Consider the following 14,663-nt stretch of genomic DNA (forward strand, 5'->3'; position numbering starts at 1 on the left):
AAACTGATGATTCTGATTTAAAGGATAATATGGATCATGTGGGAACATTTTCATATGATGTGAATAACCCTTTTATGGAAGTAGGAGCAAAATATACAAATGTAGGTTCATTTAGAGATGCATTCACTCATTGTGCCCTACTAAATGAGTTTGAGTATAACCTACAAAAAAGTGATCTTTTGAGGGTAACTGCAACGTGCGCAAAATCTAATTGCACGTGACGAATCCATGCATCTCGACTTCAAGATTCCTTAGTTTTTCAGGTAATACCAACATTATCCTATTTTCACTTTTCATTCTTGAATGTACTTTTAGTATCATTCATTTATAAATGAAAGTTGCTGATATTTCTAACTAACATTTACGTGATAGATAAAGACTTTACAAGGAGAGCACACATGCACGTCGGCCAATAGGTATCGGAACAAAGTGGCAACACAATCATGGGTGTGCAATAGGGTTATTGAGTGGCTACGGTTGGAAGGAGATTTATCTACAACTGAATTGCAGAAGTGACTATAATAAAAATATTATGTGGACTTGACCTATTCCAAGATATTTAGGGGAAAAGAAATGACATTGTCTAAGATTCATGGGCATTGGGAGTATTCGTATCAAAGAATCTACGATTTTAAAGAGGAAATTGTTAGAAGAAATCCCAGCAGCCACGTGGAGGTAAAGCTGCAAGTGATTAATGGAGAGCATCATTTTCAGCGAATTTTTCTTGCATTTGGTCCATGCATACAAGGATTCCTCAATGGATGTAGACCTTATATTGCATTAGATGGATGTCATCTCCAAGAAAAGTATAGAGGAGTTTTGATATCGGCCACAAGTATTGACGGAAACAAATCAATTTTTCCCGTCGTTTTTGGTGCTGTGGAGTCGGAGAACTCGAATAGTTGGGAATGGTTTCTTCATGGGTTGAAGGCAGCTATAGGAGAATCCGAAGGCCTAGTATTCTCCTCAGATAGACAAAAAGGCTTAGATGAGGCCGTTCAAGTTGTATATCCAAGAGTTGAACATAGAGAATGCATGCGCCATCTTTATGCCAATTTCAAAAAAAAATTTCGTGGGGACTGCTATAGAGACAATCTGTGGGCTGCAGCAGGAGCATATACACCTAATGTTTACGAAACTAGCATCACTAAGGTGTATGAAGCAAATCCAATGGCTATTGAATACTTGCGGCAAAACCATAGTTATTTGTGGAGCCGAAGTAAATTTGGAACGATGGCTAAGTGTGATTACTTGACTAACAATATTTCTGAATCATTCAATGCATGGATATCCAATGATAGGCATAGACCATTGATTGATATGCTTGATACTCTCCGGCAAAAAATAATGGTTAAGATGGAGGATAGAAGAAATAGAGCAAGAAAATGGGATCATGAAATCGTACCAACGGTTCTCAAATATATAAACAATATAAGCAAGGTAGTACACTGATTTATACTATCTAATGCAGTATACTGAGTTTTTCTTTACCTTTAAGCTATAGTCTAATTACTTTGGCCTTTTCATACACTGATTTATGCTATCTAATGCAGTACATAGATTTTTTTTCTTTACCTTTAAGCTATAGGAAGTTGCAGTACACTGATTATGCTATCCATCTTCACAATTTTAGGGTTTGGGTCAATATGAGGTGCTATGGAGTGATAAATTCTCAGCAGAAGTGATTGGAGCTCAATCAAGGTTTGAAGTTAGATTATATGATATGCAGTGTAGCTGCAGATTATGGCAAGTGAAAGGTGTGTCATGCATTCATTCAATGGCAGTAATAGGTAAATTAAAACATGAAAAGTAGGAAAAATATGTGCACCCATATTTTACAGTCGCCAAATATAAGGAGGCCTATGCTAGTTCCATTGCACCATTACCCAGTTGTGATCAATGGGTAAAGATTGACATCGGTCATCGTGTATTACCTCCTATTTTAAATAGGCCAGCTGGAAGACCCCGAAACAAGCGAATTAGAGCACCGGATGAGATGGCAATTAGGAAAAGGCATCGATGCAAAAGATGCAATAAGTTAGGCCACCGTGCAAAAACATGCAAGAACCCTGTCGATGCGAATCAACAGCCTGCTGCAGGACCATCTCAAGCAGCGAATCAACAACCTGCTGCAGTACCATCTCAAGAAGCGAATCTGTCACGCCCCGCCCCGAATCCACTACCAATTTGGCACGGTTCGGGCGCGCCGGACGGACCGCCGAACGGACAGCATCTCTCCTGTCCGCCCAAGGCTGAACAACCTGATTAAGTACAATTAAGCGCACAGGAGTTTGCTTAAACAACATACATGATCAATACGATGCACACAAGTGCACTATAACTAAGAGCAAGAACCACAAGTGAATGTACAAGTGTATAAAGAGAGATAGTCTAACTATTACAACCATTCAACATAATTAACTTAGACATAAAAAGAAACCCGGTTGCTTTGGGATGACACCCCCCACCTTTCATCTCTGTGCACAGCCCTTACTGAGCATTAGGCGGCCTATAGGACCACCACAAGTAGGTAATGAGCACTCTAAAGCACCAATTCTAGCAGGGAATACGCACTCTGAACCACCATCTCAAGCAAGTATTAGCAGTGGCACAAGGTACTATGCTGACCAACAATGTTCACTTTCAACTTTTTTGTCTTTGCTACCATAGTAACTATATAAAAACTACAGGCGTAGAGGAAAGAGGGTAGCATCGAGATCAAGACACTTGCAGTCGCAAGAAGAAAGTGCTATTTCTGAAATTGATGCACTTGGTTGTCTAGAAAATTAAATTAAGATTTGGTTTAGACAAACAGTTGATGTAGTGAAAGCCTTATTTTGGTCGGTTTGAATGGATGTAGTGAAAGCCTTATTTTTGTATGTTTGAATGGATGTAGTGAAAGCCATATTTTGATATGTACTTAAAATCGTGGGTACTTGATGCTTGAAATAGTAGGTACTTGAAATGAAACTTGATGCAATGTGTTGTGGATGCAGTTGTTTTGGTATTGGTTTGAAACTTGATGCAATGTGTTGTGGATGCAGTTGTTTTGGTATTGGTTTGAAACTTGAATAGCAGTTCGTTTGAAAGTTGATGCAATATGTTGTTGATGCAATGAACCTTTGTCTTTGTATTGGTTTGAAACTTGAATAGCAGTTGTTTTGGTTTGAATAGATATGTGTAGCGGATACTATGTGTTGTGGATGCGATACCTTTGTCTTTGTTTTGGTTTGAAACTTGAATATCTGTGGATACTATGATTTGGTTCGATAGCTGTGGATACAATGTTTTCAATAGATATGTGTTGTATTTGGTTCAATAGCAGTTGTTTTTTGTTTTGGTTTGTATTGAATTGAAACTTGATGCAATAGCTGTGGATACTATGTTTTCCAAATCTTTATTACTCTGCAAAATGTAAGTAGAATTAAAGTTGTTTTATCACTAACTATCAATACATTACAACAAGTACAAGGATTACTGTTTTATCACTCACATTTTATTACATTGTCAAACTAAACAAGATATTCACCAATACTAAACATACANATTGAAACTTGATGCAATAGCTGTGGATACTATGTTTTCCAAATCTTTATTACTCTGCAAAATGTAAGTAGAATTAAAGTTGTTTTATCACTAACTATCAATACATTACAACAAGTACAAGGATTACTGTTTTATCACTCACATTTTATTACATTGTCAAACTAAACAAGATATTCACCAATACTAAACATACAAGCAGCTTAAGTAGAAATAAAGTTTTCTTTTCTAACTTCTGAATACGATGCTCCACTGCTTCTTGAAATGCTTGTACTTGGTATTTCAAGTCAACAGTATTGTCGTGTGAATCATCAATCCAACCAAAATAATTACAGTGCTCATTACTCTGCAAAATATAAAACTAATTAGTAAATGATTAAAATTTAAAGTTAGGGTTAAATATAGCAGATAATGCAAAAAAATTGTCTTACCCCCCAATTTGGACACCTATAGAACCGACGACCTCTAGTGTGCGGTTGCTTTGAAACCCAAATTCTACATGTTTTAAAACAATCACACTTAGGAATTTGGTTGCTCGAAGAAGAATCCGCTGATCTTTCACTCATCATAAAAATATTAGAAGAGAAAAAAGATTGAAAAATAAAATTGCTGAGATTTAACAGATAAAAATGAGAGAAGAAGCAAAATAGTGTATCAACAAAGGAGAAAATAGCAAAAAAAGAGATGTATGAAATGTTGCAATGGAGTGATAAATTTATAGAGGAAGAATATGACCGTTAGGGTCATTTTTAGGGACATTTCTGTACAACTTTATTAATTTGGATTTTTGGAGGGATATAATTGTGAGGGCAAAATGGACATTTCACTTATAAAGAACAAAGATGACCGTTGGCATTTTTGTGAGGATATTTTTGCAAATGTTTATCAGTTAGGGTTTTTGAAGGGATATATTTGTGAGGGCAAAACTATCATTTCACCGATTCACTGTTAAAAAATAAGTAGTTCACTAACAGATGTTAACCGCAGGGACATATCTGCATAACATTGCACTTTTGCAGGGATAACTTATGGAGTTTCCAATTTGCAGGGATATTTCTGCAATTCACTATGTTTGCAGGGACCTGTATGCAAATAACCGATCTATATATATATAGCAGGGCTATTGTGCTATTAGGAACACACATCAGCCCATATGCTCATAACTTCCTAACCGTCCATCAAATTTGATGAATTGTTAGGATGAGGGAGAGAAAACTTGAGAAGAAATTAGGTGTCTCAATTTTTCTTCTCTCTGAATTTATCCTCAATTTCTCTTCTCTCTGTCATCCTAATCATCCATCAAAATTGATGGATGTAGAGAAAGTTAGGAGCACATGAACTGTTATGCTCCTAATAGCACACTATCCCTACTACATATATAGTGCAGAGTTACTATTGGAAGCATAGAGGATTTAATGCTTCCAACTTTTTGATCCTTGGATCAAAAATTGTACAGTTCGGATAATTGCGGTCCCCCCTATGATTGAGTAGTACCCCTAGAGTTTAGTGGTCCCCACAGGGTAATTGTTACGCTCTGGATTACTCGTTTCCCCGGACACGCCGACAAATCCGCCGTATACAAAGGAATTTTTCCTGTATACGAAGCGATAGCTGTACCTGTAATCATACAACATTACAACCAGTAGTATAGAGCTGCCAAAGAGAATACATAAATAATAACAGAAGTTCACTATACATACATAGCATCTAGGTATACAAAACGCTCGCTCCAGCGAGATACAACATAAGTATGTATAAGAACCCAAAAACTAACACTACCTGCAGCGGGTATGTCTCTAAGTCAGCAGCAACTGGGAAGGGATCTAACTCGCGACTCCCTTTCCACGATCTGTCTCCGCAACAGCAGTAGCCGAAGAGGAGGGCTCTGCAAAAGATCCACAACTGGGCGTGAGAACTACTACAAAAAGAAGTAGTCCTCAGTGGGTACCGCTACCGACCTCAACGGTTCACCCACTAAGTCTACAGAAAGTATGCTCAATGATAGTAAAAGAACTGGAAACAATCTGCAGTTACATGCCACTATACTATCATGATCGAACACTACTATCTGTAGAATAATGCAATCTCTTACCCAATCTCACTAGGGACTGTGAATACACCCGTCCCGCCTGTCGAAGTTACACAGCTACCTCCACGCTAGGCCGTCCGTGGAGAGCAAGTCCAATCAGGACACAACGACACCAATGCAAATGCACAAAGCCCGACTCCTGAGTGGCACTCGTGGGCGCTACCTAACCGAGTATGCAAGAGTATTTCTGTCGAGCTCAATCAGGCTCTCACAGGCTATAGTCAAAGTAAACAGGGTCTAACAACCGAAATCACGTGCCCTCGGCACAATCTAATGCAAATACAGTAATCTTGGTCTATCGTCAACCTCAACGGCACCCGACAGTCCGGAACAGCCTAAACACTACTGTAAAAATAAGCTCGGCATCTCAGCACAAGCGCAAATACATTCTACACTATCTTGAGTATCCACCACCAACAAACTGCGGCGATACAAACAAACTACAGCTCCTAAGCTATCCGCGTATCAAATGCGCACTGATAGCGTGGATACGAACCGCAACAGCTTCAGAAACTATCCGAATATGAAATGCGCACTAACAACGTAGATACGAAATGCAACAGCTTCAGAAGCGATCTGAGTATCAAATGCGCATTAACAGCGTAGATACGAACCGCAACAGCTTAAGGAGCTATCTGATAGTTTTTAGACATGACAGTGTAGAACCTACAGTTGAAGATTACTCGAGCTCGGCATCCTAGCAAGAGCGTAAATGCATTCTACACTAATATGGGTATCCACTGCCCAAAAACTGCAGTGATACAAACAAACTACGGCTCCTAGAGCTAGATCTGGTAATTTTAACCTATGACGGTGTAGAATCGCTAGTTTTCTCCTAAGTCAATTACAAGTTCAATATGTATATTTAAAATAACATTTTAAGCTCCAAATTCAGATTTCAATAAGCATGCAAATATATTAATTTGAGCTAATTAATATGATATACAAGACCAAGATACATGTCGACAATAACTAGACTTAGAAGGAAACCCGTAAAATCCGATAAGCATCATTAACCCACCTCAACATAAGCTCAACGACAGTCCAAACCTCTGGAAACCCTGTCGAGATCAGCCGAGATCACCCAAAACCAGTAACAAAGCTACTCCAAAGATCTAAACACTAAAAGCACCAAAAATCAATAAAAATCCAAAATTCCGCACTTAAGCATAAAGTAGCTTCAATCTCAATGTCAACTTCACATTCCAATCTTCAAATCTAGTGAAGTAAGGTTCCAAAACCTGTGAACTATGATAGAGTATCACCCTCTGGTCCAAAATCCAACTCCTCCAAAGATTGCATCAAGAAAATCCAAAAACTCTCAATTTCAGCTCAAACATCACAGCAGCTCAGAGAAACAAACATTTGACAATGCTAACCTCAATTAAATGTCGTCAAAATGGGCTCCACGAAATCTTCAGGAAGTCTTCTAACCAGCAAACCAAATTTTGTGGCAAACGGAGCTTCCTACATTGCACACGAGCCAAAACGCCGAAGGTTGCTGCTGGAATTCTGCTGAAACTGCAGTCTTCAAGGTGGAAAGTATGCAAATTGGGAAAATTTGGAGTAATTTGAGGGGTTGCAATGAAAATTTGGCCTTCCCTGTGAAGAAGAGGTGAAAAGGGTTCACAGGGATCGAACACCACCTATTTATAGTAAGGTGAAAGGGTGAAATAAGCCTCAAGAACAAGAGCTATAAACCTGTTGTTCCTGCAGAAAACAGGACTTTCGGGCGCCCGAAACCATGTTCTAGGCATCCGAATCCTCCACGCTACACAAAGCTCCCACTTCGGTTCCTCCGCCTGCTGTGTGCTGTGCCCAAAACGTGGTCCGGCGGACCTCACCTACCACCTTACACGTGTCAGCACAATCGATATTCACGATGTGAATTTTCGGACCCACTTCTGGGCGCCTGAAACCAGGATCCGAATTGGCTTCCAGTTCTGCTCAGACAAGTACTCAAGTTTTGGGTGACCCAAACCCAGTTCTGGGCGCCCGAAACTGGAAAAACTCTAGTTTTTCTTATTTGAGTGCAACGAGTCCATTTCTGCATCTATTTCATACAGAAACGACTCCGACTCAGTTCGACACTCTCTAGATGTGTTGACCGGTCACTAGTATTGTAGCCAATCCGATCCAAAGCTCCGGAACAGTACAGTAATAGTATTAATTCAAATATTAGAAATAATCAAAGGGGGTGATTTAAGGACCAAGAAGTCGGAAGCACCAGATCCTCTATACTTTCGATAGCATACTAGCTCTTATATATATATATATATATATATATATATATATATATATATATATATATAGAGAGAGAGAGAGAGAGAGAGAGAGAGAGAGAGAGAGTAGGGCTACTATACTCTTATGAGTATTGGGCCCTTCGTACTCATAAGTTGTTTTTGATGTTGGGGTTTTCGAATCGACGATCCTCACCGTTAAACATGATCTAGAGTATTTGAAACTTCTAGAAAATAAATTTCGTAATTTTTTGAAATTATTATAAAGTTAATCAAGCGGGTATAAAGTGAACGGTTAAAATCGAACGACATCCTAAAAATGGATGGTCGGATCCTTCAATTTAAGATCGGAGTTATTGATCTTTATTTAGATAGTGAATAGAATTTTCTATCAAAAATTGAACTTATTCCGATTCTTTTTCACCGTTAAACTAGCAAATATCTCATACTGGCCGTTAAAAATTGTCAATTTTGTGAGCTTTTGATCGTAAGGTAAATAATATTGAAAAATTATAAAATTTTGATTTCTAGAAGTTTTAAATGCTCTAAATAATGTTTAACGGTATGGATCGTTGATTCGGAAGCTCTATCTTCGAAAACAACTTATGAGTACGAAGGCGATCGTACTCATAAGAGTATAGTAGCTGGACTCTCTCTCTCTCTCTCTCTCTCTCTCTCTCTCTATTTTATATATATATATATATATATATATATATATATAGAACTAGGCTGGAATACTATTAATAGTACCAATGACTTGGTGCTATTAAGTTTTCCGCCCTTGGATTAAAAGATGTGCGGTTAGGATGATGTAGGCCCCCTAGGGTTGAGTGGGTGGTTGGTTGAATAGTATAATCTAACGGGTAAAAATAATCAAAAGGGTTAACTTAACGGCAGAAAACTTGATAGCACCAAGTGCTTAGTGCTATCGATAGCATAGCAACCGGACTCTCTCTCTCTCTCTCTCTCTCTTTCTCTCTCTCTCTCTTTATATATATATATATATATATATATATATATATATATATATATATATATATATATATATATATATATATATATATATATATATATATATATATATATATATATATATATATATATATATATATATATATATATATATATATATATATATATATATATATATATATATATATATATATATATATATATATATATATATATATATATATATATATATATATATATATATAAAGTAGGGCTGCTGTGCTCTTAAGAGCACAGCAACCTCTGTGCTATTAAAGCATCCACCATCCATCTAAATAGATGGATGGCTGAGTATAGTGGTATTTTAAAAAGGGAACCCACAGTTAGATGGGTTAGATTTAACAGACTTCTTCTCTCTCCTCTTTTTTTGTCTTTTCTTTTTTCTTTTCTCTTTCTCTTTCTTCCTTTTCTCTCGTCTTCTTCCCAGGCTACCTCCCTCCCTCTACAGTGAATGCTTCACCTCTTCTCTTCTTCCCCAATCTCTCTCCCTCTCCCTCTCCTGTGGAATCGTGGAGCTCCTCCGTATCTTTGAGCGCTGTCGAGACGCCAGAGAAGAAGGGGAGGAGGAGGAAGGGGAGGAGGGAGGAGGGTTGTGGAGGCGTAGGTGTTGGGCGAGGAGAGCAAGGAGCGCGCTAGGATATTTGGGGAGGGTTTGGGGGCCGCGGAGCGGCGCGGGGGATGACGACACCATGGGGAGTATGAAGAAGAAGCAGCGTTGGAGAGATGATCTCATAGCAACATTTTTTTTTTTAATCCAGATCTTCCCTTTCCATAGTACAAAGCACACACGTTTGTTTTGTGCTTTCTTAATTTTTTTTCTTTTTTTCTTTTTTTCTTTTTTTTTTTGATGGGGTGGGAACTACATTTGAAGAACGGTTATTGATTTGGTGGTGTTACGCTGTATTGTTATTTGTCAATAATTTCTCAGTTTACTATTTTTTAAAAAATCTGCTTGGATACACAGCTATTCTATTTCAAAATAAAAATTATTTAATCAGAACAAAATAAAATTATAATTTTAATAAAATTTATTGACTTAAATAAACATCTTAATAAACCCTTTTGTTGAGTTTTCTATCATGCACTTGGTGAAGAATTTCGATTTGATTTGTAGAAATGGTGAAGTTGAAGTGTTTGCGAACGTTCTCAAATTCCACAATCAACCAAGTTGCAAATTTGTAAGATTTTTCTGCTCAAAGCTTCAGTATCATTGGATAAAATGGCTATCACTGTATCAGGGGACTCTAGTTTTATTTGCCTTGCCAGTAAGTCGCAGGCGCTAACCGAAGTTCATCCAGAAACTTCAATCTTCCTTAGATGCAACTGCAAATGCTGCATCATAACTATATCTAGTCTATTTGGTTTTATATAGATGCAACTGCTACAGTTTCATTTCTTCTGTTTGGTAGGCTGTAGTTGATATTTGTATTTATAAATTTTATCAATTTTCAGATAGAAATGTGAGATTATTTCTTCTGAACATAACATAATCATATTTTAATTATTAATTAAAATTTTTATATTTATATATAATTTATATATTATAAAATTATGTACGAATTTAATGAATTTTAAATACAAATATATTATAAATTTGGTCAAAACAAAAATTAAAATATTATTAAACTAGCAGACTGAAAAAAAAGAATCATATGAAAAAAAATTGACCCTAACAGATATTATTAAACCCTAGCAGATTTCATGAATAGGTATTTTTAACAAAAAAAATAAAAAAAGAAGCGTATGAAAAAAAAGTACACTTTAATTTTTAATCGGTAAGCTGACTCCGATCCAACTGCTGCAGTTGAGCCTTCTTGTGCAGATGTAACTGCTGGAGTTGGGCCTTTTTGTGCAAATGTAACTGCAGCAGTTGAGCTTAACTATACCAAACCAAACTAAATTTTAATAGATGAATGTATTTTCAACTACAGTACAATTGAAAATACATGCAACCAAATAGCCCTTAGAATTGAGGATCAGAGCTAGACAAAAAGATAAGAAGCAATTCCATGTATGTCCATGAAAAGCTTCAAAATATATCTCAAACAAATTTTAAAATATCATAAATAGTTCTCTAATATGATCTATCCTATCATGAATTTTTTAATTGATGGACTCCTTCAGATTTTAATTTTTTTAGTATTCCAATAATTTTTATCAACTAAATTAAAAATTTTATTAAATTCATGAGTGATTTTAACTAATTAGACCAATTAACGCAAGTACATTTAAAAATATAAAATTAACTAAGTAGAAAGATTCAAATAAAAAAAAAAAAGTTAACAGGTGTAATGTCAATTTTTTTATTATGGCGCATTAACTTTTATTGATTTTTAAATTAAATAATTTTAGTTGATTATACTAAAAATATTATTACATTTAGGCCAATTTGCATAAAAAATCTATTAGTTTTGAGCTTTTGCAAAACTAGGCCGCTTTTTAAAATTTTGCAAATTCTGATCGAATTTTTAGGAAGATGACCAAACTACCCCTTTTTCAAAATGCGTAAAATGTACATGCATTAAATGCCTAAAAAAATACAACTGCTAAGCCATTAAATGTCAAATTTTTTAAAAATGACAATTGTTAAGCCATAATTACATGTATCATTCTCGTGAAATGAGAATCCTTATTCAAGACAAAATAAAAAGAATAAAGTTTAATTAATAAGATGAAAGAGTGTAACATCCTCTCAAATAGTGCAACATTCTTTTTTAAATAGGACAATATTTGTATAACTAGTGCAACATATGCATTGTTAATACATATTTTGCATGATTTTTATACTAAATTACGTATAGTATAGTATATTACGCGAAAATAATATAATATATTACAACATAGTACAAAAATTATACAATATATGTATAAACGGTGTATATTTTACATTATTTGTATAGATATTTACACAATTTGTGTAAATGTTGTACTATTATAAGAGAATGTTGCACCAATTATATGTGTGTTGCACTCTTTTTTAAAAAAAAATTAAATTTTATTGCATATTAAATAAAGTGTCAACTTTTTTGAAAATGACAATTGCTAAGCCATAATTATGTGTATCTTTTTCGTGAAACGAAAATCCTAATTCAAGACAAAATAAAAAAAATAAATTATAATTAATAAGATGAAAGAGTGATGTTTTCCTCTCAAATAGTGCAATATACTTTTCCAAATAGCACAATATCTAAAAACTTTAATGGTGCAACATTCTCTCAAATGATGCAACATTCTTTCATAATAGTGCAATGTTTATATAAATAGTGTAAAATATACACCATTTACCCATATATTGTATAATTTTATAGTATATTATAATATATTATATTATTTTCTCATGATATACTATATTATTCATAATTTAGTATAAAAATCATTCAAAATGTGTATTAACAATATATATGTTGCACTACTTATATAGATATTGCACTATTTGGAAGAGTATGTTGTACTATTTGAGAGGATGTGGCACTCTTTCATCTTATTAATTATACTTTATTCTTTTTATTTTGTCTTGAATGAGAATTTTCGTTTCACGAGAAAGTTACATGTAATTATGGCTTAGCAGTTGTCATTTTTAAAAAATTTGACACTTGCTTAATATGTAATGAAATTTAATTTTCAAAAAGAAAGAGTACAACACACATATAAATGGTGCAACATTCTCTCATAATAGTGCAACATTTACACAAATGATATAAATACTGTACAAATAGTATAAAATATGCACCGTTTATACATATATTGTATAATTTTTATAGTATATTATAATATATTATATTATTTTTGTGCAATATTCTATACTATTCGTAATTTAGTGTAAAAATAATACAAAATGTGTATTAATAATACATATATTGCACTACTTATATAGATATTGGACTATTTGGAAGAGCATGTTGCACTATTAGAGAGGATGTTGCACTCTTTTATCTTATTAATTAAACATTATTGTCACGCCCCGGATTACACATTTTTCCGAGCACGCCAACAGACTTGTCGTATACATAGAAATTTTTTCTGTATACGAAGCGATAAATGTACCTGTAAACAAATCCAAGCTAGAATCACAGGGTAAAGAGTTGCTAAACTGAAAAACATATGTAAATATAAATCCTTGAGGGGTTCCAGTACATATAAAATGTCTACTACACCACTCGCTCCAGCGAGTACCCAGACAACAAAATCATATGTACATAAAGTCCCAAAACTATCTGTGGAAGGTACTCCTCTAGTACTGCAACAAGTCTGGAAAGGAATTAGTGTAACATATCGAAACCTCGGTAATTAAATTCGAACCTTGGTCAAATTGACCAAAGTGCGAGGTTGGTACACTTCGGAGAGGCCGAAGGCGTCTAGTACTGCAAAAATGCATTACTGGGGATCTTCGAGAGCTTTGGAAATCAAAATCTGCAAACTGCAGGTTTTGTGCTCTCGGGGACCGGTCCCTGGTGGGAGAGATCGGTCCCCGAATGCGTAGGCAGCGAGATGGCTGAGAAATCGGCTAAGTCCTGAAAAATCAGCTCTCGAGAACCGGTCCTTGCGAGGAGAGACTGGTCCCCAGAGATCGGTTCCATCGAGGGAGACCGGTTGCATCGCGCGCAGCCTGCGCAGTCCGCAGGAGAAGCTGTCGGGGACCGGTCCCAGGTCGGGGAGACCGGTCCCTCACTGCGGAAAATGCCCAGTCTGGGCAGTGCACTGGAAATAAAGTAGAGGGGTCTTGTTGTAAATGTTACAACACCTTATATACTCAACTCTTCTCCCTTTCCTCGGCCAAAACCCCCACTCCTCTCATTTCCTCTCCTCTCTCTCTTTAGAACTCACCTAGGGCTTGAAGAAGAAGAAGAAGAAGAAGCTCGAGGAGGGATTTTTGGTGGACTTGGTAGGTCTAGAAGCTCTCCAACAGGAAGGAGCTTGCTAGAACTTGGGCCAAGGTAAGTTTTTAGCATGTAGAGCTCTTGGGTTTGGATTTAAACCCTAAGTCTTGGAGTTTTGAGCTTCTTAGAGGCTTTAGAAGCATGTTAGAGCCATGAACACCATGAAACCCTAGTTTTCTCATGGTGCTCTAATGGGGGGTTTCTAGGGTTTGCATTCTAAGCCGTAGAGAAGGTTGGGATGGTTCTAAATGAGCTTCTAGAGATTAGACAAGTTCTCTTTTGTTTGTTTTAGAGATCAAAATCTAGGGTTTAGCAATGGGTTTGGTTAGGGCACCAAATTTGGGGCTTTTGCCTCCAAGTGTTTCTAAGGCAAATTGACCTTATAGAAACCTAATTGGGGGTGTCCTCAACGCGTTGGACAATTCCGTTCGACGTTACGAAAATGTTTAAGTATGGTTCATGTACAAAAGGCCTAATATGGCACTATTTTGGTTATAGGACGCGGAATCGGCTTTCGTAAAGTTCGGGAGTCATCATATTCTACACTTACACGACCACTCGAGGTGGGTGGTGCATTCCAAGGACCTCGGAAATCCCTTTATGTCTAAAGTGTAATGTTTGAACATATATGTATATATTGAGCATGTTGCATAGTAGGGTTAATTGTGAGCTTTTATGACATGATTGTGAATTTAATTTCGTATGAAATACTTATAAGAATGTGAGAATTGTAAACCCTATTTATGCATGACAAGTGACAAGAATCTAGAAGGGTTAGTGAACAAAAGTGACACATGGATATAAATCTAGTGAGTGACATTGATGAGTTTTGAAAACTTAGAAAACAAGTGTGGCATGAGTCCAAGAATATAGTAGTATATATGACACAAGTGATGGTAAAGA

The 14,663-nt window shown here is 36.0% G+C and overlaps 1 protein-coding gene across 1 annotated transcript; it reads left to right on the plus strand.

The window, feature by feature from the left end:
- LOC109713241 lies at positions 574–3,075 on the plus strand. The gene is made up of 5 exons (XM_020237240.1): positions 574–1,401; positions 1,634–1,757; positions 1,842–2,134; positions 2,488–2,615; positions 2,997–3,075. Exons 1-5 carry the CDS (start codon positions 574–576, stop codon positions 3,073–3,075), a joined length of 1,452 nt encoding a protein of 483 aa, XP_020092829.1.

Source organism: Ananas comosus, linkage group 7, assembly GCF_001540865.1.
Source record: "Ananas comosus cultivar F153 linkage group 7, ASM154086v1, whole genome shotgun sequence".
NCBI classification, from domain to species: domain Eukaryota; kingdom Viridiplantae; phylum Streptophyta; class Magnoliopsida; order Poales; family Bromeliaceae; genus Ananas; species Ananas comosus.